At 41.3% G+C, this 26,900-nt stretch overlaps 1 protein-coding gene across 12 annotated transcripts in view; it reads left to right on the top strand.

Annotated features, from left to right (window-relative positions):
• CTBP2 (C-terminal binding protein 2) overlaps nt 1-26,900 on the top strand; it is a 277,898-nt gene that overhangs the window by 238,877 nt on the left and 12,121 nt on the right. For all 12 annotated transcript variants that reach the window (XM_081954491.1, XM_081954484.1, XM_081954481.1 and 9 more), the window contains 5 exons: nt 3,619-3,773; nt 10,144-10,288; nt 20,151-20,357; nt 23,536-23,750; nt 26,197-26,327. In XM_081954491.1, the coding sequence (XP_081810617.1) occupies nt 3,636-3,773; nt 10,144-10,288; nt 20,151-20,357; nt 23,536-23,750; nt 26,197-26,327 (836 nt within the window). In that variant the 5' untranslated portion in view covers nt 3,619-3,635. The remainder of the gene's footprint in view (nt 1-3,618; nt 3,774-10,143; nt 10,289-20,150; nt 20,358-23,535; nt 23,751-26,196; nt 26,328-26,900) is intronic.

Here is a 26,900-nt window from a genome sequence, read left to right as displayed (position 1 = left end):
GCCTATCTCCACATCCCGCTCAGCGCAGGTTCCTTTGCTTCTCCCACAATGGGCTCCACTTCCAATATAGGGCCCTCCCTTTCGGGTTGTCCTCGGCCTCGCGCACGTTCACGAAGGTCCTGGTGGCATTGGCGGCTCACCTGCGCTCAGTTCCGGTGAGACTACAATGTTACCTTGACGACATGCTCGTGGAAGCCCCCTCTTATTTTAGACCTAAAGCTAACCATCTGAACCCTGCAGACCCTGAGGTTTTCCGTCAACTTTCCCAAAAGCCACCTCTCGCCCACAACAAGGATCTTACATCTGGGTGCGGTGATAGATTCCATAGAGGGCAAAGTTCGTCTATCCTCAGACCAGTCACAAAACCCGTTACAGAATGTAAACTAACAAATTTGTTTAACATTGTCCTCAACTCCTACCACTTAGAGTACTACCCTTTCTTTCTCTTGCTCTTTCTTCAAACAATAGCAATAGCAATAGACTTATATAACCCTTCATAGTGCTTTTACAGCCCTCTCTAAGTATTTTACAGAGTCAGCATATTTCCCCCAATGATCTGGGTTCTCATTTTACCCACCTTGGAAGGATGGAAGGCTGAGTCAACCTTGAGCCAGTGAGATTTGAACTGCTGAACTGCAGCTAGCAGTCAGCTGAAGTAGCTTGCAGTACTGCACTCTAACCACTGTGCCACCTTGCCAACCCCTGCGCTTGCTTTTTTATGTCCCAAACTGTGAGATCATGTTAACTCATTATCATTCTTGTAGTTAAAAATGATCCTTTGAAAGAATATATAAATAAATAAAAGAACATTGAAAAAATTAAAATTGTTGGGCGGGGATCCTGATGAAGAATATGAAAATTCTGGAGATATCAGGCTGTTTCAGCTCTAAGCACTCGCTCCCTCAGGCCCTTTCATGAATTGATCTAACCCTAATAGAGGATCATGTCTAGCCTTGCAGTTAGTATTATTCTCATCATCCCCCACTAGTATGGCCAATGGTGAGAAAAAGTGGAAATTTTACTCCATCAGTTTTAAGAAGGTCACACTTTGGTCAGTAATATAGGCAGTAGAAAGGGTATGTGTATATACTGATAAATGTAGTAATTTGGTTTAACAATAGAGGAGATTAGAATAGATTTTTTTCTTGATTTTATCCTGTGTGATTAACTGTCACATCTCCAGCCCTTATGAACATGGATTGCATTCCACAAATGTTTTCATTGTCTTTCAATGCTGAACAATAAAGTAAATCAAAGCAATAATCTTAAGGAACATGTTTGTAAGAGTCTAGAATTTTCTTGTTTTAACAGAGAAATAGTTTGAAGTAATTGTTTCTTTCAGAGCTTAGAAACAATTTTGAAGCAATCAGTGGCTGTGGCCTTGAGTCAGATGCTGTGTGTGTGTGTGTGTGTGTGTGTGTGTGTGTGTGTGAAAGAGAGAGAGAAGTACGATGGAGAGAAGAACTTACCAAAATACAAGTAGTCCTCGATTTACGACCACAACTGAGCCTAAAAGTTCTATTCCTAAGTGACAAATTTGTTAAGTGAGTTTTGTCCCATTTTACAACTTTTCTTGCCACAGTTGTTAAGTGAATCCCTGCAGTTGTTAAGTTAGTAACATGGTTGTTAAGTGAATCTAGATATGGATCTTCCAAAATGTCTGGTTGCAATTGCCAGTGGCTAGAAAGGAATGGCTAGATCTAGAAGGGGCATTTAGTCAAGATTACAAATTAAAGTATCAATAGATTCCGGGAAAGATCTTAGTATTACTATACTCTGCATAACTCTTTTATGGCACTATTGTTCATCCCAATAGGGAGTTATAGTCCTAATAAAAATGATGGCCATTATATTGAGAAATGTTAATCTCCAAGGTGCAATATTTAGCCAAGAGAAATTCACCAGTGTTTCAATGGGTATCTACGGAAACCCTGGGCAGATTACCCATCCAGGTGGAGTTTATTTATTGCTTTTAGTGTTGTGGTTTTGATGCCTACCTCACTATTTCAACATATTTATTTATTTAAAAAAATTAAAGGGCTCCATCTGAAATATATAACTTGGTCAACTAACAACCAAATTTCAAAAACATACACAATACATACAGAAAGAACCCCATTAGCGAAATTAAAATAATCCAGAACAAAGAAAAAAGACAGGCAACATACAGCTATTTCACAAACAAACATTGAGTTCCCCTATCATCATGCCATAATCACTGAGTAGTTCTGAAGCTCTATTACTATTTTCTACATGGCAAGAAGTACCAAAATATTTGTTGTAAAAGCTTCAGGAATCAGCATCAATATTGTGTTTATGCCCTTACTTTAGATTATCATTGTTATAGCAAATCAGACAATGATCCGGTTAACAACATCATTACAATCAATATCACCCTATTTTGGTTAGTGACCATATCATACATATATACGCGCTAGATAATTGGCATAAAATAACCTTAGATCAGAAATCACAATACAAATTTATATCAGAAAAGCAGATAAAAGAAATTAGTCACAATGCCTTGTGGCCATTAAATGACATCAGTAGGTTTTTCATTTTTCTTTTCTAACAGAACAGACCGCTACACAAATATTTGCTATCTTTATTATTTATTTATGTAATTTATCGACCACCCATCTCAAAGTCAAGTGACTCTGGGCAGCTAGAACAAATGTATATCTGAGCTAACAACAACAACAAAATAGATTGCAACACATCTTGGTAACAATGGGAGAATCTTAAAATTAGGCTGACAAGAGAGTTTGTATATCTTTATAGCATACACAATTTAGGATGAGTTCTAGTATTCTAATTATCATCACCATCAAATTTATTTGCCACCCATCTCGCAGTTCAAAGGGACTCATCCTCCTAGGCTGTGTATGCTATAAAAATATATACAAGGTTCCTGAAGAAATCTTTCTAGTGTTGACTAGTATCTAATATTGAATTTCCTATATTTCCCAAATAGAAGTGCTATGGGTATCTCTGGCCTTTTCTAAAATTGGGAGTCGTTCCATTGAACAGGTTGACTTCAGGGAAAGTTGATTCTACCCAAAGTAACTTTGAACAAGTGAGACAACTACTTTATGGTCTATATCTTTATTTATTGCTTACAGTGATTCTGGCTCCATCTAGTACTAGTGATTAAGATTAATTACTTGATAGAAGAACAATCTTCCAAGACAGAACATAATCTCTGCCCTTCCACTTAGCGTCCCTTAGCATGGGTTATTCCTCTGCATGCAGAGAGGTAGATCTGGGGCTCCTATGAATGAGCTGGGGAGCGTTTGTGCCATCTTCGTTAAAGCTAACCCAGATGTTCCAAATGGGAATCTAGCTAATAAAAGTCCTTATAACCATATTAAAAGTACAGCTCTGTACATAATTTTCCAGGGGCAAGCTTTATGTATCACATTGGGGCTTTTTCTCTGTGTGCTGTAAACTACAAATTCTAATTTTAATTAAATCATTAGATGATCTGTAAATTTGTGCATTAAGCATCATCATTTTACCATTAGAAAGCCAAGGTATTTTAGTACAGTTTCAGATGAAGATTTCTGTTTACATGAGTCCACTAGTGTTGCTTTAACATTTATGTTCATTTACTTCCAGGTATACGTCCACAAATAATGAATGGCCCTTTGCATCCTCGTCCATTGGTGGCTTTGCTAGATGGAAGGGATTGTACAGTGGAGATGCCTATTTTGAAGGACTTGGCTACTGTTGCATTCTGTGATGCTCAATCTACTCAGGAAATACACGAAAAGGTATTTATTATCATTCCCATTCCAAAGCACCTGACTTCTGTGATCCTAGATGGCTAAAAGTACATTAACAGCAAATAACTGACAGACATAACCCCATAACATCAAATGGAGGTCAGGGGGCAGTCAAAGGACTCTACTGCGATTCTAGGGAATGGGTAATCTGGTAAACATTTGATAATCTAGTAATTACCAAAAAGGAAATGCTTTTTAGGTCCCACAAGATGGCACTGCTTAATTAACATGCCCACACTTGTTTACCTCACCAGTTTCTCAAATAAGCAGAGTGTATGCCATTCAGGGCTTTAGAGCTGATAACCAACACATTGAATTGTACCTAAAAGCCCTCTGGTGATCATTGTAGCTTCAAAGCATCAGGGGCACTGCACATACATAACATGACCATTATGGCTCTCACTGCTTCACCCTGGATCAGTTATAGCTTCTGAGTTATTTTCAAGAGCACCCATATAAAGCACATTGCAGTATCCCAGTCAAGATGTGACCAAGTCCTGAATGACTGTCTGAAGTTACTTGCAATCTTGTACATAAGAATGGGCACAGTTAGCACACAAGATGAACCTTGTAAAGGAAATGTGCTTTGCAAATTAACACAAAAAGAAGAGTGTCCTATATTTAGCAACAATTCAACTCCCCCCCCCCCGGAAAATTTCAGGATAAATATATTTTTACCTGTGGTTCCCAATCATTTTTGTGTAAACTACCATATCATCAAAATCATATCCAACAGGTATATAATAATTGAATTATGTACTTGGATTGATTGGGGGATTCTGCAAGTTGTAGTTGAATAATCTCAAAAACTCTTACAAAACTTACAAACTCTTACTGCTGAATTAACAAATTCATATAATAATTGTGCACATAAGTTGCAAATAGACAAACTAATAAAGTAGGCAAAAGAACATTGTAATGTAAAATTAAGATTCACTGCTGACTTCATTTTATTTTGAAACTTATTGCAATTCCACATTCTACTTTGTGTGCTGTTACAAAAAGATTGAGCCAACAGCTCTTTTCTCAGTGTATATCAAGCTTATGGAAAGCTGTTGCTAATCTTTCATGATGAAATGAGGAATTGAATTGGCATTGTATAGTAAATTGATGACCATGCATTCTTGATTTAATTGTATGGTTACTCTGCATCCTTCTGTTTATACTGACATAATTCTCTTGATAATCTGTGACAGATATCTGGAATTTGGATTCCTGCATGCAGAAAAAAATCTTTGATAGACTATATATGGATTTGATAATTAAATGTGCTGCTGATGAAGCCACAATAAATAATCTGATTTTAACAATTGATCTGACTAGACAGCTTTTATAAATAGATAGGGGATCAGAAAGAGATTAATGCAACCAATCTGCCTGATGCAGGTACAGGGCTCCTTAAATTCACAGCATCGGAGAACAATATTGGAACTAAATAGCACGTGTTCACAAAGTACAAGTTTTGTTACTTTGATTGATTTTCTTACCTGATGTAAATCAGTACATGAAAGCAAAAAGAAACTATTAAATTAGATAAAATATACTTGGATTTCATCTAGACAATAAGTTAAGTGCTTTCTAGAAACATTGTCAGCTTGGCTAAAAATCTTATCACATTGATTGGCAAGAATAATTGAGATGAAACCTTGAAATGTGAAAAGTAGAAATATTGTACGTTAAGAAATGCTAATATGAGGCAAGTAAATTCCAAAGTAATAAGTTAAGATGTTTATATATAACATTTTCCCTGGTAGCCTTTTTCTAGCTAATTATGAAACGGAGATTAGGAGTAGAAAATTACTCAGGATAGGGATGTATCTAAGATTTTTTGACTCACTTTTCACTTCTTGCAATGAAGTTACTGCTGCTATTTTTTCCCACTGAATTTCTGAGGAAGTCTTGATTTTTTGCTTGGAGAATAGCCTTAGGGAATATTGGAAGTCTTTGTGGAATGTCTAAAATTTACCATAGCTGATCAGAATTTATGAATAGAATAGAACAGAACAATAACTTTATTGTCAGTTTGAAAGTACACTAATCGGCATACATTAAAATGAAATTTCATTGCATACAACTCTAAAAAGGTCACCCCCTCCAATATACACTACGTAAACATGACTAAATAAATACAAAATTATGTATATACCTACATATATTATATGATCAGAGTTATGTATCAGAGAAACAACACAGTCTAGTTTGGATATATACATGTACATGGTGAGAAATAGTCCTCTGGTCAGTTCACAATCATATAAATAAATAAATAACCCATAACCAAACACAGTTCAAAATAATCCAGTACAAAAGAAAAACCAAGACAATAAGATAACACACTCACAGAACTGATGGACCTGGCTTATTTCAACATTCTGACCCTAATTCCCAGGTCTTAAATCACAAAGGGAGGCTGCTTTGTAGACCAGGCGTCATAATAGAGAGCCAAGTCTCCGTGGTCCTGCAAGATGGCCTATTTAATAGAGGGGATGTGGAGCATGCCCATCCTTTCGGATCCAGAGAGAGAGGTGAAAACAGTCAGAGATAGGCAGTTTCGCAAGTAACCTAACCCTGGGCTATACAGGCTTTAAAGCCGATAACCAGCATTTTGAATTGCCCCTATAGCATGCTGAAAATTCATTCAGCTGCTGTGTTTTGGGCCAGTTGAAGCCACCAAGTATTCTTCAAGGGTAGCACCATGTAGAGAACATTGCAGTAATCTAATCAGGAAGTAAATAAGACATGAGTGAGAGTGAACAGACCTCCTAATCTAAGAATGGGCACAACTGGTACACAGAGATGAAGACAATCCAAGGCACCTTATCCACAGCTATATCTTGCTCTTTTGAGCAGGAGTTCAAACCCCACATCCACTTTGTCTGAAGGACTATAAACCCCATCAAGGGTTAATTAAAAAAAAAAAAACTACCTGATCCCTGGGGCCAAAAGCTGAAAGGTGCTCAGCCTTGCTCAGATGGATTTGCAGTGCGTTTCCCCCATCCATACATACCCTCAGCCTCCAGGCACAGAAAAAGAATTTGACAACATCAATTGTGCTATATTATTGAATACATTTTAATATTTTTTGTGTAAGTTTTGGAAGGAAGCAGAAGTTACATTGTTTGGAAATAGGGCTGTTTCCTATTTACTGTTGTTTAGAAATAGGAAGACTTTTAGTTGCATATATAACGAAAGTTTTTAAATGCCACTTAAATTTCTCAGGTTGTGATTTTTTTTTCAGTTGTTTAAATACTCAATTTAAAATCTGTATTATTTAGAGATTTAGCCTTAAAAGTGAACTTCTTGTGTTATTGAAAAGGTAAGGTTTATTATTAGCTTTATTCGGAAATAAGTGGTTTTGATATCTGGGCAAAATTTGGAAACTACTTTAATAGAATGCCAATAGCTGAGGTACTAATTATATTATTTAGTATGCCACTCTCTCTTTCTCCCTTTTTAGAAAAACAAAGAAAAACATTAAGAAGAAAACAATTTAGTGGGAAGTTACTTCACTGTTTGTGGTGGTCCTAGTCAAAACATAGTCACTAAAATGGATTTAAAGTAAAGGAGAGGAAAGAATCCCCATGTTACATAATTGAATGTAACATATAGATTGATCCTGAGAAGTATTCAGATCTGAGGGCATCATTATTCATTTACCATGCATTTACTGTAGCCCAAGTTTCCTAACCTTGTAAAATTCATTCATTTTTTTTTATTCTATGCTGACAAGAATTCTAAATCTCTGAGAATTTGGATCTTGAAAATACAAGATAAATTTGTCTTTGTCAGTGCTTATCTTTGAGCAAAGCTGAGCAAGCTGAAAGAATGCTGTATGGAAACTGATTATTTGGTATGATCGGAAGATTTAAATCCAGGTCTTCCAGAAAGGGATATAAAGGGGATAGGAAGCAGCCAGATAAAAATTGCCTGAATATAGATGGCAGACAAAATCATTTTAAGGATTACCATCATTCATAGATCATCCTGCCCTCAGGACAGAGTCCTAAAGAATTATAACTTGCTACACTTATTTAAAATCATCTGTAGTAAATAACTGATCAACTCCAGTGCAAAGCTACTATCAAAGCGCCTCATCCTTGGCTATTGCTTATTCAAAACATTCTTCCAAGCTGTATTTACACAACATATGAGGTCACAAGAGTGATTGTAATTTTAGCTCTAAAGACTCTTTGGCTGATAAAATTAGTCTGTTAGAGTAACTTAACATTCTTGCATGCAAAAAAAAAAGGTTTTATAAAAAATTAATTTACATCTCAGGCTCATTTTTTTCCTTTGTCAAAATGAATGGTGTTTAGAGATAAATTTTCTCTTTGGAAAATAGTAAAATGAATTCAAAAGTAAAAACCCAGTACATATTAATAAATAGGACACCAGTGAATAGAAAGGTTAGAGGGTTAATAGAATAAATGTTTTTACTATCTGCTCTTTAATATTGGGTGAAAAGCCTTTTTTGTGGAGTAAGTTAGGTTGACTGATTTCATGAATCAAGGAAGACAGAGCTACATAAGTAAGTGGTCTCCAAACGTATTTGGTCATCTCTATTGAATAAAGCAGGGGTCAGCAAAGTTAAACATTCAAAGAGCCATTTGGACCCGTTTCCCACAGAAAAGAAAACACCGGGAGCCACAAAGTTCCTAACCGGAAGCCCCCTGTTCAATTCTGGAGCTGACTGGAAGTTCAGTTCCCCCCACCATAGAGTCTCCTCCTAGCAGAGCGTACTTTTTCCTCTACCCTACCAATTGTGGAGATAACTGGAAAACCCTCCCCTTGCCATAGAGTTTTCTCCTGACGCACTGTGCTTCCCTCCCTGGAAGCTCATCTCAAAATTGTAGTGCCGACCGGCGACGGAGCCGCAGTTTGCTGACTCCTGGAATAAAGCATAAACAAAGGGCTTTAACCAGTGTGTACATTACAGAGGAGGTTAAAGTTTATGAAAAATATAAGAACCACTGCAATCATGCTGCATACAGAGGAGTAGGAAGAAGGGGAAGAAAGAAGGTGGTGTTTCTTCAGATTAAACACACTTCTTCACATTAAACACATGGAGCTGGTCATTACTGTACTAAATAAAAGCCTTATGCAAAGACTGTACAACTTGCAGAATTCCAATTAACCAGTAAGAAAATATTCAAGGAGAGGGTTTTTTTTGTTCTGCTTTTGTTCTTCCCCATATTTCCATTTAATTTACAGAAAACTAATGCAATTTGTGAGCTAAAAAAGGGGGCAAGCAACATGTTTAGGATGGTCCATATTTGTTTAACAATTTTCTCCTTCTTGAAGAAAAAATGTTTCATAAAATGATCTCCTTTTAACTTTATTGATCATTCTTCAAGAGACATGTATCTATTCTTTACGAAATTAGAAAAGTTCTACAGAAAAGAGAAAGGGTTGGAAACGACTTGCTTTCTCCTTCAGTTATGTAACCCTTGAGTGATTATTCCCTAGCTTTTTAAATTAGTGTTGTGGTGAAAATGAAGTATTAATATATCAAGAGACACCCACCTATTTGGAATTCTGCAAACATGGTGTACTTGCTTTTGTAAAATGGCTGCTCCAGAGGATTGTTCTTTGACAAAATGATTGCTATTGGGAATATAATTAATTAGAAAGCACTGATCACCAGAATGCTGCCTTCTCCTATCTCACACCTGTAGGATACTCCCTACTACTTCTGCTTGTATTTTATCCAGGCAGGTAAGCATTTTCCAAACAAACCATGGGTTTGCAACCACCCATCTAAGTGAGTTTACAGTATTTTTGGAAATAAAGATAATGTTACAGGATAGTATTTTGGTTCCCAGTTTTTAATCTTTTTTTTTTTACAAATATATACTGTATATTTGTATATATAAATTCACCTAGGGCAGGAAGCCTTACTTTCTTCAGGACAGATGTTCAGTGCTATTTTGATGTCTGCAGTTGCCAGATTAGGAACTTTTATCCTGAGAAAAGTGATAAAGATTAATCATAACCTACCTAAGTTCCAAAATTATTTGAGTTTTATATAAATGCATGTATTAATATATGATTACTTGGGACTGTATCATGACTCAGTTGTTTATTATTACTGTTTACTCGTGTGATCTTTTTCTCCAGGCTTTCATTCACAGTCTGAAATTAAGGTAAACACTTCAGAATGAAGAATCTGATATGAAAATATTTGCTGAAAAGGTTTAGAAATACTGCTGTTATCCTGGAGTTTTTGAGCATTTTTATCTGATTGAACCATGTGCCTTGATAGATATTTGCATATGATGCAACATTGGACTTCAGCTTCTATTCCAGAATAGATTCATCTGCTATACTAATTCCTATGATTTCTGTGCTTGTCTTTTAGGTTTTAAATGAAGCTGTTGGAGCAATGATGTATCACACTATCACTCTCACCCGAGAGGACCTAGAGAAGTTCAAGGCCTTACGAGTCATTGTTCGGATAGGTAGTGGTTATGACAACATTGACATCAAGGCTGCAGGGGAACTTGGTAGGTTTAAATGCCACTCCTGCAGATCCTCTTTCTAAAATGTTGCTTGTTCTTAAATGTAAAGTAAATTATTTAATTGTCTCAGGATTGTAGCACTAGCACTTAGACTTATGTACCACTTCACAATGCTTACAGCCCTCTGTAAACGGTTTACAGAGTCAATATATTGCTCCCAACAATCTGGGCCCTCATTTTACCAACCTCGGAAGGACGGAAAGCTGAGTCAACCTTGATCCCTGCGGGATCGCATCCTGCCGCACACATCCCTGCGACCAATCCGCTCTCACAGGGAGGGACTTTTCCTGGTGCCGTCCACCAGGCAATGCCAACGGGCGACACTTAGGAGTAGGGCCTTCCTTGTGATGGGCCCAACCCTCTGGAATGACCTCCCCCCCGACATTAGAACCACCACCAACTTCCGCTCCTTCCGACAAAAACTAAAGACACACCTGTTTCGATTAGCTGGCCTGGCACACTCATAACTTTTACCTCCTGACAGATATATTTTAATTGGTATTTTAGGGGAACCATTTTAAATTTAACTTTTTGGGGTATTTTGTTGGGGTCTTTTTAAAGATTGTATTTTAAATACTTTACTTTAATGTACAGTTCTTTTAACCTCCTCCATCTAAGTATCTAAGTATTTAACTATTTATGTATTTAAATATCTAAGTATTGTTTTATCTATGTATCTTTTATGTATTGACTGTACACCGCCCCGAGTCCCTTTTGGGAGAGGGGGCGGTCTATAAATATGAATAAAGTAAGTAAGTAAGTAACCAGTCGGCAGGCTTAGCTTGCAATACTGCATTCTAACCACTGTACCACCATGGTTCTTGAATTAGTGTATATAGACTTGTTTTTCATTGGAGTGGCTTAAATATAATTCTGATTCATGATAAAATATCTTCATGTAATTTAGTTGATTTATTCATAGTAAACATGGGGTCTCTGATAGAGGTAAGATATAATAAGTTAAATGAACCTATGGAATCCTGATGTGGAAATAATACTCACCTAGAATAGATATTTCTGTACAATTTTCTGCAAGAATACTATACTTTCAGAAGCATTGAGGGAAAGTAATGTCGCCTGTGTACACATGAATCATATTCAATAGTTAGGAAGATAGAAACAGATTGTACTATTCTGTGCTTCTGTATCTCCATATCCACAAAATCTTTGTAGACATTTAATTCAATATTAGTGCGTCAAAAAAAGTTTATGAAATGGTAGGAGAAGAAATGAAGATTTGGCTTAAATAATGTTAAACCAGCTTTATCCAACAGATCATTGTCCAAATAAGCTGCTATTGCAGTTCCTAGAAAATTCCCAGAGAGTCATTTTGGCACATCAAATAGGCATCAGGTTAATCAGCTAAATGTAGAAACTAATTCTGGGTTACTTTGTGGGTATATATGTTTAACCCTCTTTCTTCAAAACATATGTGAAAGATAATTTTGTTCTATTGTTGATTAACAGCACCTTAGCAAGTTTTGTATACTGTATTTAATTTCAACTGTGATTAGAGGAAAGAATCTAACTTTAACTGTGCTTTATAAATTACTTTATTGAGATTAACTTCAAAGAATAGCCTGAAACAAAAATTTTGCATCTCTTCACGTCTATTCCAGACACATAGACTAGTAGGTACATTCATGGATTTTTGCAATTCATCCATAAAATACTAAAATATTACTTAATAATACATGCCAACTGTTTGACTTCATGTAGAGGATGCAGCTCTATCTCTTTGGATCCAGCTGCTATTCCTATTAAAGCTGCTTAAATGGATCCTATGTTTCTTCCAAAATATATTACCATAGTGGTTATTTTATATTAGTTTTATAAATTGTGTAAGTTCTATTGCCTATTATATTAAAAATTATAAGTGACCTATATTCTTAAAATTGGATAACACACAGTTATAGAAATTCTCATGTCTGTAACCTTTAACTGAGTGAAATGGTGAATTATAGGGCAATTAGTTGAACTAAGGTACCTCAAATGGGCTAACCTACAGAATGGGTCCATGACGCCTTGTGTCATTCTTTCAGTGGTGTTCCTTTACCAGATTCCTCAATGCCTTCAGCAATGGCAGAGCTTCTAATGTACTTGAAAAGTTCTTAAAAATTCAGGAACATATTTTGAGCTGTATTTCTGCCTTGAAAGTAGCCCACGTTGAACTGTATAGGAGTTGACAGCGGGTAATAGTTTCTGGCATTTTGCGTTTTGCATGTTCTTTGATAATTTTATGTCAAAAAATGTTTTACAAGATTTGCCAAATTTTAATTTCACAGGAAACAGGATTCTGGATTTTGGACACATTCCATAGGTTAGACCATTTGAGGTACCTTGGTTCGACTAGTTTGCTCTATGATTCACCACTTTACCCAATTAAAGGTTACAGACATGAGAGGGGTGTGTGTGTGTGTGTGTGCATCCCACCTTTATTATTCTTACCAATACCTCAAGGTGGCAAATACAGTAGAACCTCAAGTCACAAACACTTCTGATCACGACCAAATCGGGTGCCGATCAAAAAATCCACTAAATATTTCACTCTGTTCACGAACACATCCTCTGGTGGCGATCAAACAGCTGCAGCTATTTCCCCTTCCACACCTTTTTTGTTTGTTTGTGCGCACATGCACAGTCAGTCTTGCTTCCAGTCACGACCAAATCAGGTGCCGACTGAAGTCCTGGAACGGATTACAGTTATGACCGGAGGTTCCACTGTATATCCAACACACGTTTTCCCTCCTTTTTTCCTCATCACAATCACTCTGGGAAGGGAGTTGAACTGAGAGAGAGTGACTGGCCCAAAGTCACACAGTTGACTATCATAGCTAAGGCAGGACATATAGTTATTGGGGTAACTTTTCTCGGCTTTAATTGCATTCCTACTCTTGCCTTAACGTTCTTCTAGAACTCTAGGATTTGAGGATCTTATTTAAAGACTTCCTTCCATAATACAGTTTCCAAGGATAGGCCTTTCGAAGTGCTACTTATTCTGTAGATTCCAGCCTTCTCGGTCACAAACTGCGACTTCCATGATTCTCTAAGATGGCTGGAGGTTTTTTTGCACGGGTTAGCATGTTTGTGTCTGTCTCCATATTATAATAAACTGCCAGAAAAAGTGTTCATAGCGGCATGGAAATGGAAAACAATTTATCTTAGATCTTACTGAGCCCAAAGGCTGCATATTACATGCAGTGGTCTTCATCAAGAGAATGCCCCAAGTAGCTTCCATGTGAAAGTGATTTGGGAATAATTTTGAAGCACCATCAGCATAATGAAGCCTTAATTTTTCATTAGATATAATATAACATTACAAACCTATCTTCTAGGGTAATTCCCTGTATGAAGGCTTATGCGCAACTCAATATTTGGAAAGTATTTTAAAGAAGTAATTTATTAAGGGTGAGGCATACAGGCAGTTGTTTCCTTAGTTTCATATTCCGTTGCAGCAAAGTCTCTCAAATTGCCTGACAAATATAAACAACTAATGACGCTATCCTTAACTAAATTAAAGAATTGTAACATATTGGCCATTTCAGTTTGCTGCTAAATAGTTCTGAGCTATTTGCAAGCAGGGCTGTTAACTGTTTTACCACTAATGAGTTCCATAACATTAGCATATAAAATAAAATTGATCTTTATAGGTTGCCAACTGTGTATGTCTGTCGATAGGGTGTCATTAAAAAGATTAATTGATTCAAAGTATTCCATTGTAAATCTTATTAAAGAATCACGTATCCTTTGTAGCTGTTTCCTAAATTAGAGTCTTTGGGTGTCATTTACATAAATATGTTCCAACTTACCTATGACTCCTCATGTTTTTTTCCTAGCATCACTTGGTTGTCAGAATATTTTAGGGAATTTTCAAAGAAATAATTTATCATTTACATTTGAAGATTCCTGTGATTTCCTTCTATTGCCTCAGAAGTCCAAATAATATGTGGGAATTTTAAATGCCTTAATATATACAAACATATTTTTCTTAGTTCTATATCCCTTAAAGACATCCATAATTCTTTACCCTATAGCACGGCAACATTAAAAAACAGAAAAGCTACCACTGATATCAAAAGTTCTTGTAGGCCCTCTTCTTCCAAACTAGTGCTCTGTAGATACATTGGAGTGTAATTTCTCTAGGTAGTATGCAGTTGTAATTCACAATTTCAAAAAAAAAACACCCTCAAGGCTCAAAGGGAGTATTGTAGACATTCAAGGCCTGAGTTGTTCCTCCTCTTACTATTAATAGATGCTAAAAGTTAATCATGTGCAGTGAAACAAGTGGATGAGCAAGTTTGGTTCAATCATTTCTCCATATTTTCTTCCAGCTCTCCCCATATGTAGTATGAACAAGATTATATGGGGAGGGGGGGATAAGTTATCTCAGAAGGAACAAAGTGCCTTAATTCACCAGGCTTTATCATATAGAAAATTGTTTGTTACTAAAGTGAGTATGTCAGAGTCTGAGAAGAAGGCTAATGGAACTTTGATTAAAATCTCAGCATTACCAGGAAGCTAACCTCATAGACTTCCATCAAACCATTTTTTTCCTCAATATAATCTGTTTATAACTTTGTATGAGTGTTTTGAGTGGTACATGTGTGGTATTTATGCTATTGGAGGAAAAATGAGATAAAAATGTACTGAAGCAAGGCATTTCATTAATTCTTGTATGCCCGTTATCTAAGATTGTTTTACAAGACGGAAATCTGTGAATAAGGTTAAGATGAGTTTTGCTTTCAAAGCATGCAAGCAGATGGTGCTGCTACTATCCTGGAGTGACTGGAGAATGGGAAGAAGCTAATTTTGCTGAACTCCTCTCCTTACTCTGGTATCCTGCCGTCAAAAGAATCAGTCCTATGCTGAGTGAACATGGCTATGCTTTATCAAAGCTGCTTATTACTTAACCTTATTATGTTAGATCATTTAGCTTAGCGTTACCTTGTGAAAGCAGGGCATTCCATGAAGGCAAATCATCATCTTGCAGATATACAAGGCGAAGAGGAAAATAAGTCTTGGGCAGAAATGTTAGGGTAAAATAAAAAGCATGGATGATTGAGCATGGCATTAAGGTCTAAGAGATTTCACACGTACATACTTTAAATGCAGCTGGTGTCCAGATTGGAAGCCAACTGTATTTCTAAATGAGGCCTGGAGACTTTCCATCGCATTACACAGATCTCAGGAAGGGATTCTGGTTATAATTTGTTTAAACTGAATGGGATCAGAGGAAGAGCAGTGAGAAAATAGATATATATGCATCAGGCCTTTGCATCAATTTCACTACTGCTACTCAGACAGATACATTGACAAATTAGGCAGTGAGGCCAAAGTATGGAGCTACTGCTGACTGGTTGCAGCTCTCTCTTAGGCCTGTCTATAGAAATGGCATCCACAATCTCTTCTGCCAGCCTTAGCCTTCAGACAAGGACTGTAGTTGATTTGTAAGATGTGTTGCCCTCAATACAAAGAGATGTGCAAGTGAGAATTCCCCACCTTGTGGTACTTTCAGAAAAAGATAATGTCCTTGTTCTCCATAGTGAGGGGAGGAATACCCAGGATGGGTTGACCTTGTCCTCTCATTGATTGGGCTGAGTCAGATAAGATCTTTGGGCCATGCCATGGTCACCAGGTACCATCCAGTTATCGACCCAGCCCCTCAATGGGTGGCTGTGATCATCCCAAGCTCCTGGAAATTTTTAAAAAAAGGATTGAACTCATTGTTGACTGAATTGCATTCGCTGCCTCCCTGCCTGAGTGAGTAACTGGCTCTTGGCTGATTCCCTGGCCGGGAAGAGAGAGAGAGAGAGAGAGCATGCGCAGCAAGCCCTTCAGGGCAACGCGCAGCCCAGGTCATAAAGAGAGACCTAAGGCACTAATCGAGACTGTGGGCGAGGGGATGCTTTCCTGGAAGCCCCGGCAAGGCAGTCACATTGGAGAGGCTCAGCCGGTGCCGGAGCACTCCACTGCTCACCCCCCAGGGGGTCAATTGGCGAACCACAACGTTTTTAAACTATGAGTGCTGGAGAGAGATAGCGGCCTGCAGTAGCTCGCAAAGCTCGGAAGAGAGCGGAGCTCTCCAGCGGCAGTGGAAGCTGCACAGCAGCCCCAAAGGCACAAGCCGCTTCCACGTGTTCCCAGGGAGAGGAACTTTTTGAATTTGGAGCCGGTGGCCATTTTGGAACCATGTGATCCAAGATGGCGGTGCCCAGCAGTACAAAGGATACCGGCAAGACTCCAGCCCAGCAGCCAGCAGCCCCACCGGAGGAGTAGAGGAGCAGCTAAACAGGTCAGAGACTGCTACAGAGGCTGCTAAGGGAAGAGGAGGAGGCAAGGCAAAGGCAAAGAGAAAGCAGGTCTGCTCCAAGGGGGCCAAAGAGGCAGGCTGCAGCTCCAAGCCCCCAAATCCTGGCTCCAAATACAAAAGGCGGAGGCACCGAGCCTTGGAGCGCATTGGCCACAAGGTCAGCAGCAAGAGGGCTACCCCTGGCCAGGAACCTGGGAAAGGATTTCCAGGGATTCTTTCTCCTGGCAGGACTGCAGATGGGGAACACCCCCCCCCCCCACAGGTGAGGATTCCCTTTGATACTTCGGGCATCTGGGGGCTGCACAAGGATGGCAATCACCCCCACGTCCCACAACAGCGGGACCCTCACCACAGCCCTTCCATCCACACCTGCTGGCACAGGGGCGAGAATACCACCCACATCAGGGATGCCCAACTTCCAGGATATGATGATGCGGGTCTTCCAGCAGTGCATGGCAGCAACCTTTCACCAGCCACAGATACAGACTCAGGCAGCCCCCATGCCTAGGGTCTCGGAAGGGCTAGAAACTCAGGAGGAAGATTTTCCAGAATAACCTGCCTCCTCCCAGGGGGACAGCGATTCGGATTCCGAAGAGGGCGAAATCAGAGAGGATCTCTGAGGACAAAGGCATGCCTCCTTCCAAACCTACCTTCTCCGGATTGTTCCAGCCCTCCTTGTACAAATCCCTTCTGTTCAAGGCCAAGACATCTGCCAAGCTTGGCAACAGGCCACAGAAGCCCCGGTACAACTCCAGGGGTTTTCAGCGGAAAACATTTTCGAGGAGCAAGCCATCAAGGCAGACACGGTGCCCACACCCAAGTCTTTCCTAGACATGATCAAGCGGCATTAGGCCTCCCCCACGGCAGGCCCCATGCCCACTTCAACAGACAAGACCTTCTCCAACGTGGACAGGGACATGGCCCAGCGGCTTTCGCAACCCACCATTGACACGCCTGTCATGGCCCTGCATATGTCTTATAACATGCCAGGGAAACCAGAGGATGCCCTGAAGGCGGAATACAAAAAAGCTGACCTCACTTTACAGAGGACTCATCAAGCAGCGTCCTGGGCAGTGAGAGCAGCCACCACCGCCTCCTTCAACTGGTCTTCTCTGCTGTGGCTGCAAGACCTGCAGCAGCAAATTCCCATTTCAGATGGCAGGGCCCACCAAGACATCAACAAGCTGGTGGCCGCCACCCAATTCTCCTCAGATGCTACCTTAGCTGCAGCCAAGTTTGCCTCCAGGGCGATCACCTCATCTGTGGCATCTCGCAGGCTGCTTTGGCTGAAGCTGTGGCAAGTGGAAGTACGCCACAAATGGCACCTGGCATCATCCCCCTTCACGGAAAAATCCCTCTTTGGAGCAACCCTCGACCCATTCCTGGTAGAGAACAAGGACAAGCGGAAGGTGCTCCCCACCGTTCACAAGAAGTCAAACTTCAGGGCGGCGCCCTACCCTAGATGCCCCAACTCCCGGGGGCAGGATTTCGGGTCCTCCATCTGGGGTCAGGATTCCTTCAGGGGGTCGGAGTTTGGGTACTCAGGCCCCAGGCAGTACCAGGGAGGTTTTTCATCCAGACAGAGATACCCAGCTAGACAGCAGAGGGGCAGGCGGCAGAAGAGGCCCTTCCGAGGGGGCTGAGAAGGAGGAGGTGGGTGCTCCTTCTGCAAGAACTAGATCTAGACCTAGCTCACCTCCCCGACCGCTGGGACTTAACCTCCTCTGACAAGTGGGTCCAGAACACCATTCGGTATGGTCTCTCACTCGAGTTCCTCTCCAATCCCCTGAGTTCCTTTCGGAGCTGCCCTGTATCAAGCAACCCGACCCGGAGATTGCTGATGCAGGAGGCATCCAACACCTGTTGGATATCAGGGCCATCCAGCCAGTGCCTCTAGAGCAGCAAGGCCAGGGGTATTACTCTATTCTCTTTGTAATTCCTAAGGCCTCGGGTGGCTGGAGAGAGCGATTCTTGACTTGAAACCCCTGAACTGTTTCATCCGCTATCGGAGGTTTAAGATGCATTCACTGCATTCCATCCTGGAATGGATTAGGCAGGGAGATTTTCTCACCTCCATAGGCCTCACAGAGGCCTACCTGCATATACCCATAGCCCCGGAACATCATAAACATCTCAGGTCAGGTTCTGCTACCTAGGGTACCACTTCCAGTATCAAGCCCTGCCTTTCAGGTTGTCGTCCGCCCCTCGGGTTTTCACGAAGGTAATGGCGATGTTATTTAGATGACCTGCTGTTGCAGTCGTCCTCCTTCAAGGATGCGCTACAGGATCTAGACACTACTATGGCAGTCCTGAGAGACCACGGGTTTTCGGTAAACCTGGCCAAAAGCCACCTTCACCCCTCCACTAGTCTGGTCCACCCTGATAGATACAGAGGCAGGCACGGTTTCTCTGTCAACAAAAAGACAGATTTCTCTTAGGCAGCTAGCTGCTCACCCGTTAGAGAGGAAGTGGCACACTCTAGACGTAAGGAGGGCTCTGAGGATTTACCTCAGAAGAACCCAATCGAACAGGAAGTCTGAAGCCCTGTTTGTCTCTTTCCAGCCAGGATCCACTACCACCAGGCAGGTGGTTACGAACCTGTATTGCTACCGCCTACCAAGCACGGGGTCTGCAAACACTGAGCTCTAGTACAGCACATTCCACACGAAGCTCAGCCACCTCAATGGCCTGGGCCACCCAGGCTTCATTGATTGAGATCTGTAGGGCAGCTACGTGGTCTTCCCCCTCACCCTTCATGAGGAACTACAAACTGGACTCCTTTGCCTGTGCAGAGGCTTCATTCAGGCGTAGGGTGTTGCAGGCGCTGCACAGGGCGGAGGTGACGCCTCACCAGGCATAAGGTTCTGCGAGCTCTTAACATGGGTAACCCTCCCTAGGGACGTGTAAGCTGTGGTACGTCCCATCCTGGATACTCCTCCCCTCACTATGGAGAAAGGGTGTTGGTACTTACCTGATATACCTCTTCTCGTAGTGGGGGAGGAGTATCCAGCCCCTCCCTGATAGGGTTATGTAACATGAGCGTTATGTTTGAGGGTTGAGCTGTTCTGTTGAAGAAATAAATAAAGGTTGAAACTAAGATAAAGTCTGGAGTGGATGACACAGCGAGTCGGATAAGGTTCTTCGCCGATAACTGGGTGGTACCTGGTGACCAGGGCGTGGCCCAAAGAGCTTATCTGACTCACCCAATCAATGAGAGGACAAGGTCAACCCATCTTGGATATTCCTCCCCCACTATGAAAAGAGGTGTATCAGTTAAGTACCAATCACTTTTTCTGATCCTGCAGTTATAAGCATTAAAATTTGATACCACACATTCATATTGAAGATAATATGTGTATGCTAACTAACAGAAGTAGCCAAGGAGTCTATGTGCAAGAGAAGCTATGTTTAATCCAGTTTAGTATTGTTGCAAAGTGTTTTCTTTTCCAGGAAACAGAAAGTTGTTCGTTTAGAAGCAAATGGTGGTTTTATGAGAGCTGTCTTCACTAAAAATTGGGTTTCTGTCCTCTACTCCAGGGATTGCTGTTTGCAACATACCTTCTGCAGCAGTTGAAGAAACAGCCGATTCTACCCTCTGCCACGTCCTCAATCTGTACAGGCGGAATACTTGGCTCTACCAAGCTCTGCGGGAAGGAACCCGAGTGCAGAGTGTAGAACAGATACGCGAAGTGGCTTCCGGAGCAGCCCGTATTAGAGGCGAAACACTTGGCTTGATCGGATTTGGTATGTTGGAGCTTTCCCGGGGAGGGGGGCTGGATTTTGGTTTGTTCAAAATGGATCTCATAGCGACCCAATCTTCCAAGGAGGCTCCTACATGGATTCTGCCGCCAGATGTGCTGCTACACCACTATTTAAGAAGGAGGATGCTTTGAGCAGAAGCTTAACCTTGAGTGTAAAGGGAAGGCTTGGTGTAACCTGGGTCAGGAGATCTGCTCCCAACAACCAGCTCCTTCCCTATGTGACAGTGAGACACACAATCGTCGGAAGCTTCTTTAAAAGCTTTTTAAAGCATTTTAAATGCTTTAAAAAGCATGGGAAAGTGTTTGGAAGACTGTACAGTTCTTCTCCCCGTGATCTAACACTGTTAGCTGAATTCAGCTTTTCCTAACAATGCTTCCTGTTAGCACAAAGTAAGCAAGAGGGACCATCTCGTGAGAAGCCTGTTTGTTGCTCATGGTTTCAAAACTCCCTTTACTTGGAAGCAGGAGGGATAGACACCCGGTCTCTGGAGGAAACAACTTCCAGCCCCCCTCGAGTTGGTCTCCTATTCTTTCATTGTATGCTTGGAGTCTCTTGCTATTTGACCGTCTATCCCTGTGGTTTCTGTGCTTAGAATAAATTAGGTCAGTTAATAGTCATTTGTAGCTTGCTTCTCCAGGGGAGGGAGGTACAGATTTAGATTTTTTAAAGGTTTTTCTTCCTCACATGCACTGAAGTGCACATTTATCCCATAACTGTGTTAATGAGTACTGGCAGTCAAAATGGGTGTGTCTCCTGCCTTTCCATCTGTGCCTAAATATAGTGTGTAAGAAAAGGGAGTTTTTCCTCCAGTCCCTCCCATGGAACTCATCTTATTCTGAGACCCATTTTTGCATGCTTAGGCCTGGTTTTTGCTGCCTTTTTTTTTCTACATTTAAGAAAAAAAACACATCTTGATGTAGAACTTAGCGGAGACCCGCAATGACATTGAATTGGAATGACATTGTGGATAATGACCTGCTGATTGCATTGCAGCTGTCCCTCTTTATCAGAAGAGCCTTATTAAACCTTTGCTTCCAAACCATGACAGTTGTCTTAGTCATGCCCAATTAAATAGCCATTCAGTAAGAGTGCAGAAGGAAAGGGGGAAGTGGGGAGAAAAACCCCTACAGCAAACAAGTTGCTCTTCTAATAAATAAGGCTCGGAGGGGGGTTGTCATTCTACTGTTGTACCAAAGTCATTTGTAATAAGAGTTCCTTAACCTGCTTTCTTGTTGGTGATCAGAATGGAGAAGCCATACAGGGCTTTGAGTGTGGCTGGATGCACAGCATTGTTTTGGTTTGGTGTGGTGTTTTGTTTTGTTTTTAACCTGTTTGGGTGCATTCAGTTCCATTCTGGTTCTTTGGACGACATTATTACTTACCTGGAGTCTCTTGTCTCTTTCCTTTCCCCACCCTCCACTTTGAGAATTTGACATCTCCCAGCTGATTATTGCACCATGCTCTCTGTTAAAGCTGGGGCATACTTCTCCATGCACATAGCTAAATTTATTCAAATTAATTGCTTCTGAAGTGCAGTGACAAATATTTAATGGACCTTTTTTGGAAAATGCCAGAGCTGCCTATATTCCAAAGGCAGATTCTTGTAATGCCCTCGTCCATGCTGCATTACACGGTCCATGTTTGACCTTCAATAACGACAGCCGAGACAATTTATCTCTTGGAGATTTAAGTTCTACCAGCAGGAAGGGGAAGGAAAGGAGATGAAAAATCTTTTTTCTAAGCGTGTAAAAATATTGGCACCTCTTTATTGTGGAATAAATTGGCCATTAGAGTTGAAATTCAGCCCTCCTTATTATAGTTTAGGAAGAGACTTAAAATTCTTTATCCAGTCCCTTTTAGCCTTTCTGAAGTGTTCAACGTCCACCTTTAATGTTAGGAATATCGTTTTAGAAGATGCCCAAAGAAGTATTTATTTATATAGTATTTATATTTATATATAAATATTTAGAAGATATTTATAGCAAACCTGTAAATAAATAAATGAATAAACAAATAAATAATAGGGGAGTTTCCTTGTAGCACAAATGCCTTTGTTATGATAGGAGAATGTATTTGGCAGCCAGTTGTTTCAGTCTATACTTAATGCACTCTTCACAACTAAACGTACGGCCAGATTGTCAAGTCTGTTACTACCGTGTTTCCCTGAAAATAAGACAGCAGCTTATTTTCTTTTGACCCCTGAAATAAATGCTTGGCCTTATTTCAGTGATGGCGAACCTTTTTTGGCTCGCGTGCCACAAGTGGAAGGAGCGCAGGGGAGTTGAGTGCGGGCGTGCCACACCCATAATATAATGCGTGACCCCCACCCCAGTGCGCATGCGCACAACGCGCAACCCCCCCATTTTTACATGCTTTTTTCGCCCTCCCCAGGCTCCAGGGGCTTTATAGGAGCCTGGGGAGGGCGAAAAGAGCCTCCCCTGACTCCCCGAAGGCTTCAGGGACCGTCCCTGAAGCCTTCGGAGCGCTTAAAACCACCCTCCAAGCAAACCGGAAGTGACTTCCAGGTTGCTCAGAGGGTGGTTTTAAGCGCTCCAAAGGCATCAGGGAAGCCTCGGACGGTCCCTGAAGCCTTCGGAACGCTTAAAACGACCCTCCGAGCAACCCGGAAGTCACTTCCGGTTTGCTCGGAGGGAGGATTTAAGCGTTCCGAAGGCTTCAGGGACAGTCCCTGAAGCCTCCGGGGGGGGGAGGCTCTTTTCGCCCTCCCCAGGCTCCTATAAAGCCTCTGGAGCCTGGGGAAGGCGAAAAATAGCTTTTAAAAAAGTGAACTCAGCTGGCCAGCGCGCGCATGCGCACTGGCCAGCTGACAGGGCAGCGCCTCGCGTGCCCTGACAAATGGCTCCGCGTGCCACTTGTGGCACGCGTGCCATAGTTTCGCCATCACTGCCTTATTTAATAATAAGCACGAGGTCTTATTTTTGAGGTGTAGGAGGCGGCGAGCGTGGTCACCTCATGGCTGTTGCTGTGTTACAATATTTTCAGGGAGGGCTTATTTCAGCGCTTGCGCTCAAAAGCCCAATTGGGCTTATTACCCAAGGAGGTAATATTATTTTCAGGGAAACAGGGTACCGCTCTCTGATTCACGCGTCTGTGTCTCTGTATGTGTATGTGGTTTCTTGTTTGTCTTTTTTTGGTATAGGTCGCACTGCACAAGCAGTAGCTGTTCGAGCTAAAGCATTTGGATTCAACGTGATCTTTTATGACCCCTACCTGCAAGATGGGATTGAAAGGTCCCTGGGGGTTCAGCGCGTCTACACACTTCAGGATCTGCTGTACCAGAGTGACTGCGTATCATTACACTGTAACCTCAATGAACATAACCATCACCTGATCAATGACTTTACGATTAAGCAGGTAAATCTAAATGGAGGGGAAAGAGAGGATTCTGTTACTTCAAACAGGATCCAGGAATTTGTATCGTTGGGCCAGACTCCTTTTGGCATTGAGGAAATCCGAGCAGAGTCAGATAATAATTGTATGCATTTTTATCCCTGGGTGGCTTCGATTTTGTTTGCTTATATGATTTTTAGAGGCCACTCAATTCCAGATTATGCTGGATGGCTTAGACTTTAAAAAACAAGAAATAATAAAATAATAGAAAAATCGGTCGTGTACTTTGAGAAGATTATATTAAAAACCCACAAAAATCTACAGGATCTCAGCAACAATACTACCCTAAGGTCTCGGAGAATACAGGTAATCCTTGGTTTACAACCATTCATTCAGCAGCTGTTGAAAGTGATGATGATGATGATGAAGAAGAAGAAGGAAGGGACAATGACTGTTCCCCAAAGTTGCAACTGGTTACCAGGGCCCTGTAATCATGTGGTTGCCATTTGCAATCTTCCTTGCCGGCTTCCCCGGAAATTAACTAGGAAAGCTGGTAAGGTAAGTTGCAAGCTGGGCCTCCTGTGATCTCTACCATTTCCTTGGGGTGTCCTGTGCTCCTTACTTACTACAACAGCCTCTCTTCTTTGGGACTGAAAACCCTCTATTTTTTTCAGCAGGGGAGATCTATTCTCGGGGACCAAAAATCCTGCTTGGTCTCTCTGCTCTGGGGCTGCAAAATTCTCCCTGCAGAATCTAAGCAACATTCTCAGGCCCAGAGTAGAGCCTTATCCACAGCATCTATGTGCATGCGTGCACACGCACATACATACACACACACACACACACACACACACACACACATCCTTTAATGCAGAGCCTTAGCTGGGCTGCCCAGGACCTCCCCCACCCCCTTCTCAGGACCCCTGCACTGCTTACCTGGGACTCCATCTGTTTAACAACCCACAAGGTTGCTTAATGCAGTTGCATCTGGAATGCTAGGAATGCAGTCATTGAGCAAAGTGATCATGTGCCATCTCGCTTAATGACTACTTCGTTCAATGACAGATTCTGGTCCCAATTGTGGTCATATGTCCAGGACTACCTGTACCCCGGTTTTGAGACCTCCAGAACATCATCAGGTTGGGAGCCAGACAGGAGTGCCAGAGTAGACATGGCATACTACCTATGTCTCGATATACTGAAGTATACACACCCTGTCTGATCTTACTGGATAGGCAGAAACTATTGCACATAGGTGGTCCCTCAAATAACCAACACTTTGGCAACCAGTTGCAGCTGACAGAGCAACAGTGTCCCATGGACATAGCATGGTATGCCCCTACTGCCACATTCTGGACCATTCCTAGGTTCTGAATGATCTTCAAGCACAACCTTAGGCAGCGTATGTTACAAAAATCACAAGTTGACCTGGACATGAATGACTGTCCAAAGAACTTCGTGATCTAGGAACAGGCTCAGCCAGAACACTAGATGAATCTTTTCAAAGCTCTTCTTGGCCATGCTGTCACTTGCTTTTTAAACAGGAGCTATGAATCCAAGAAGATTCCAAAATTACTCATTGGTCTTGAATAGGAAAGTTCTCCTCCTCCCAAGACTAAAGATGGAAATATCCCAGAGTGAGGAGCCAAATATCCGCTCATTTTTGTCAAGGTTGAATCTGACGTTCCACACATCCAGATCTATAAAGCCTCCAGACTTTGGGACCTGATATCACTTGACTGGATGATGGGAACTGTAATATAATTGGATATCACCACGATGCTGATTGTATCAAACCCTGAACTGGCCGATTACTAATAGCAGTTTCATTAGATGTTAAACGCAGAAGTGAGGTGGGGCAACTCTCAGTAACCTCACAAATGGGAGGCCATAGACACGACCTTCCGCTCTTCAACACTAAAGAATAGACCACCAAAGGAAGAGTTCTACTGTAATAGGGTTCTCCACTTCCAATCCCTCCAGTTAGTTTAGTGGGAAATCAAACTTGCACAAGGATGGATTATCCACAATGTGCTTCTGTAAACAAGTTGAAAATGCCTCACTCTTGAGTAAGAGAAATAAAATGCATGATGTTCCTTGATACAGAGAAAGATTTAATAATAAAAATGCATCAGTTTTTGAAGAGTAAATTACAGTTATCCAACATTTACTTATAGACACCCAGCTCCTTCATTTTATGATCCTGAATGGTTTCAGAACAGATTCAACCAAGTGTGTAGATATTAATGCTGTTATAAGGTAGTAAGGTGACAAACCTAGAAGAAAATCTTTATAAACTGTGGAATGGTCTTTTCTTTCTTCGTCTACGGAGATTCTGAGTCATCCAGGTCATGGTTGTCCCATAGGTGCTTTTTCAAGAGGCAATAGGACTTTCTGCTCTTTTTTTTGAAGACGTTTCGCTCCTCATCCAAGAAGCTTCTTCAGCTCTTTTCTTCTTGTTTCCTCTCAGATGAGGCAGGGAGCTTTTTTGGTAAACACAGCACGGGGTGGTCTGGTGGATGAAAAGGCCTTAACCCAAGCTCTGAAGGAAGGAAGGATACGAGGGGCAGCACTGGATGTCCACGAATCAGAACCATTTAGGTAAGTATATTAGAAGACCTTGTATTGTGGTCGCCTGATCTGAGCAACCCTTAAAGAATTGGGGCCCCGGCCACAACTTTGGAACAACTCAGAAGGCCGTTTATAAAATGCTTTGATCTCATTAGATGGTTTAGAACTGAATTTTTGACTAAATGTTTTGCTTCTGGGATAAGACTGTACTTCAACGGAGAAGATCGGATCTGTTTATGGACTGGTGGCCACCTGTCCATATACCCACATCAACATTTCCTTTGCAGGAAAAAAAAGGAGCCATCAAATTCTCAGAGTTCTGGGGAATGGAAACATAGCCCCTGGGTTCCTTACCTTCGGTTTAAAGCCAGAGTTTTTCAGCCTTAGCAACTTTAAGATATGTAGACTCCCCAACTCCCAGAATTCACTAACCAGCCAGCAAGCAGACTGTCTGGGGAATTCTGGGAGTTGAAGTCCGCATTTTAAAGTTGCTAAAATTGAGAAATCCTGCTAAAGTAAATTCTGCCCAGATAAGCTTGAAATGCCGTATAGACAAAAAAATTGCCCTTAGCAAGATGAGCAGCATGAACTTTCAGAAATAAA

This window comes from Natrix helvetica (genome assembly GCF_964273705.1).
Source record: "Natrix helvetica genome assembly, chromosome: 5".
NCBI classification, from domain to species: domain Eukaryota; kingdom Metazoa; phylum Chordata; class Lepidosauria; order Squamata; family Natricidae; genus Natrix; species Natrix helvetica.
This window is presented reverse-complemented; position numbering and strand designations above follow the sequence as displayed.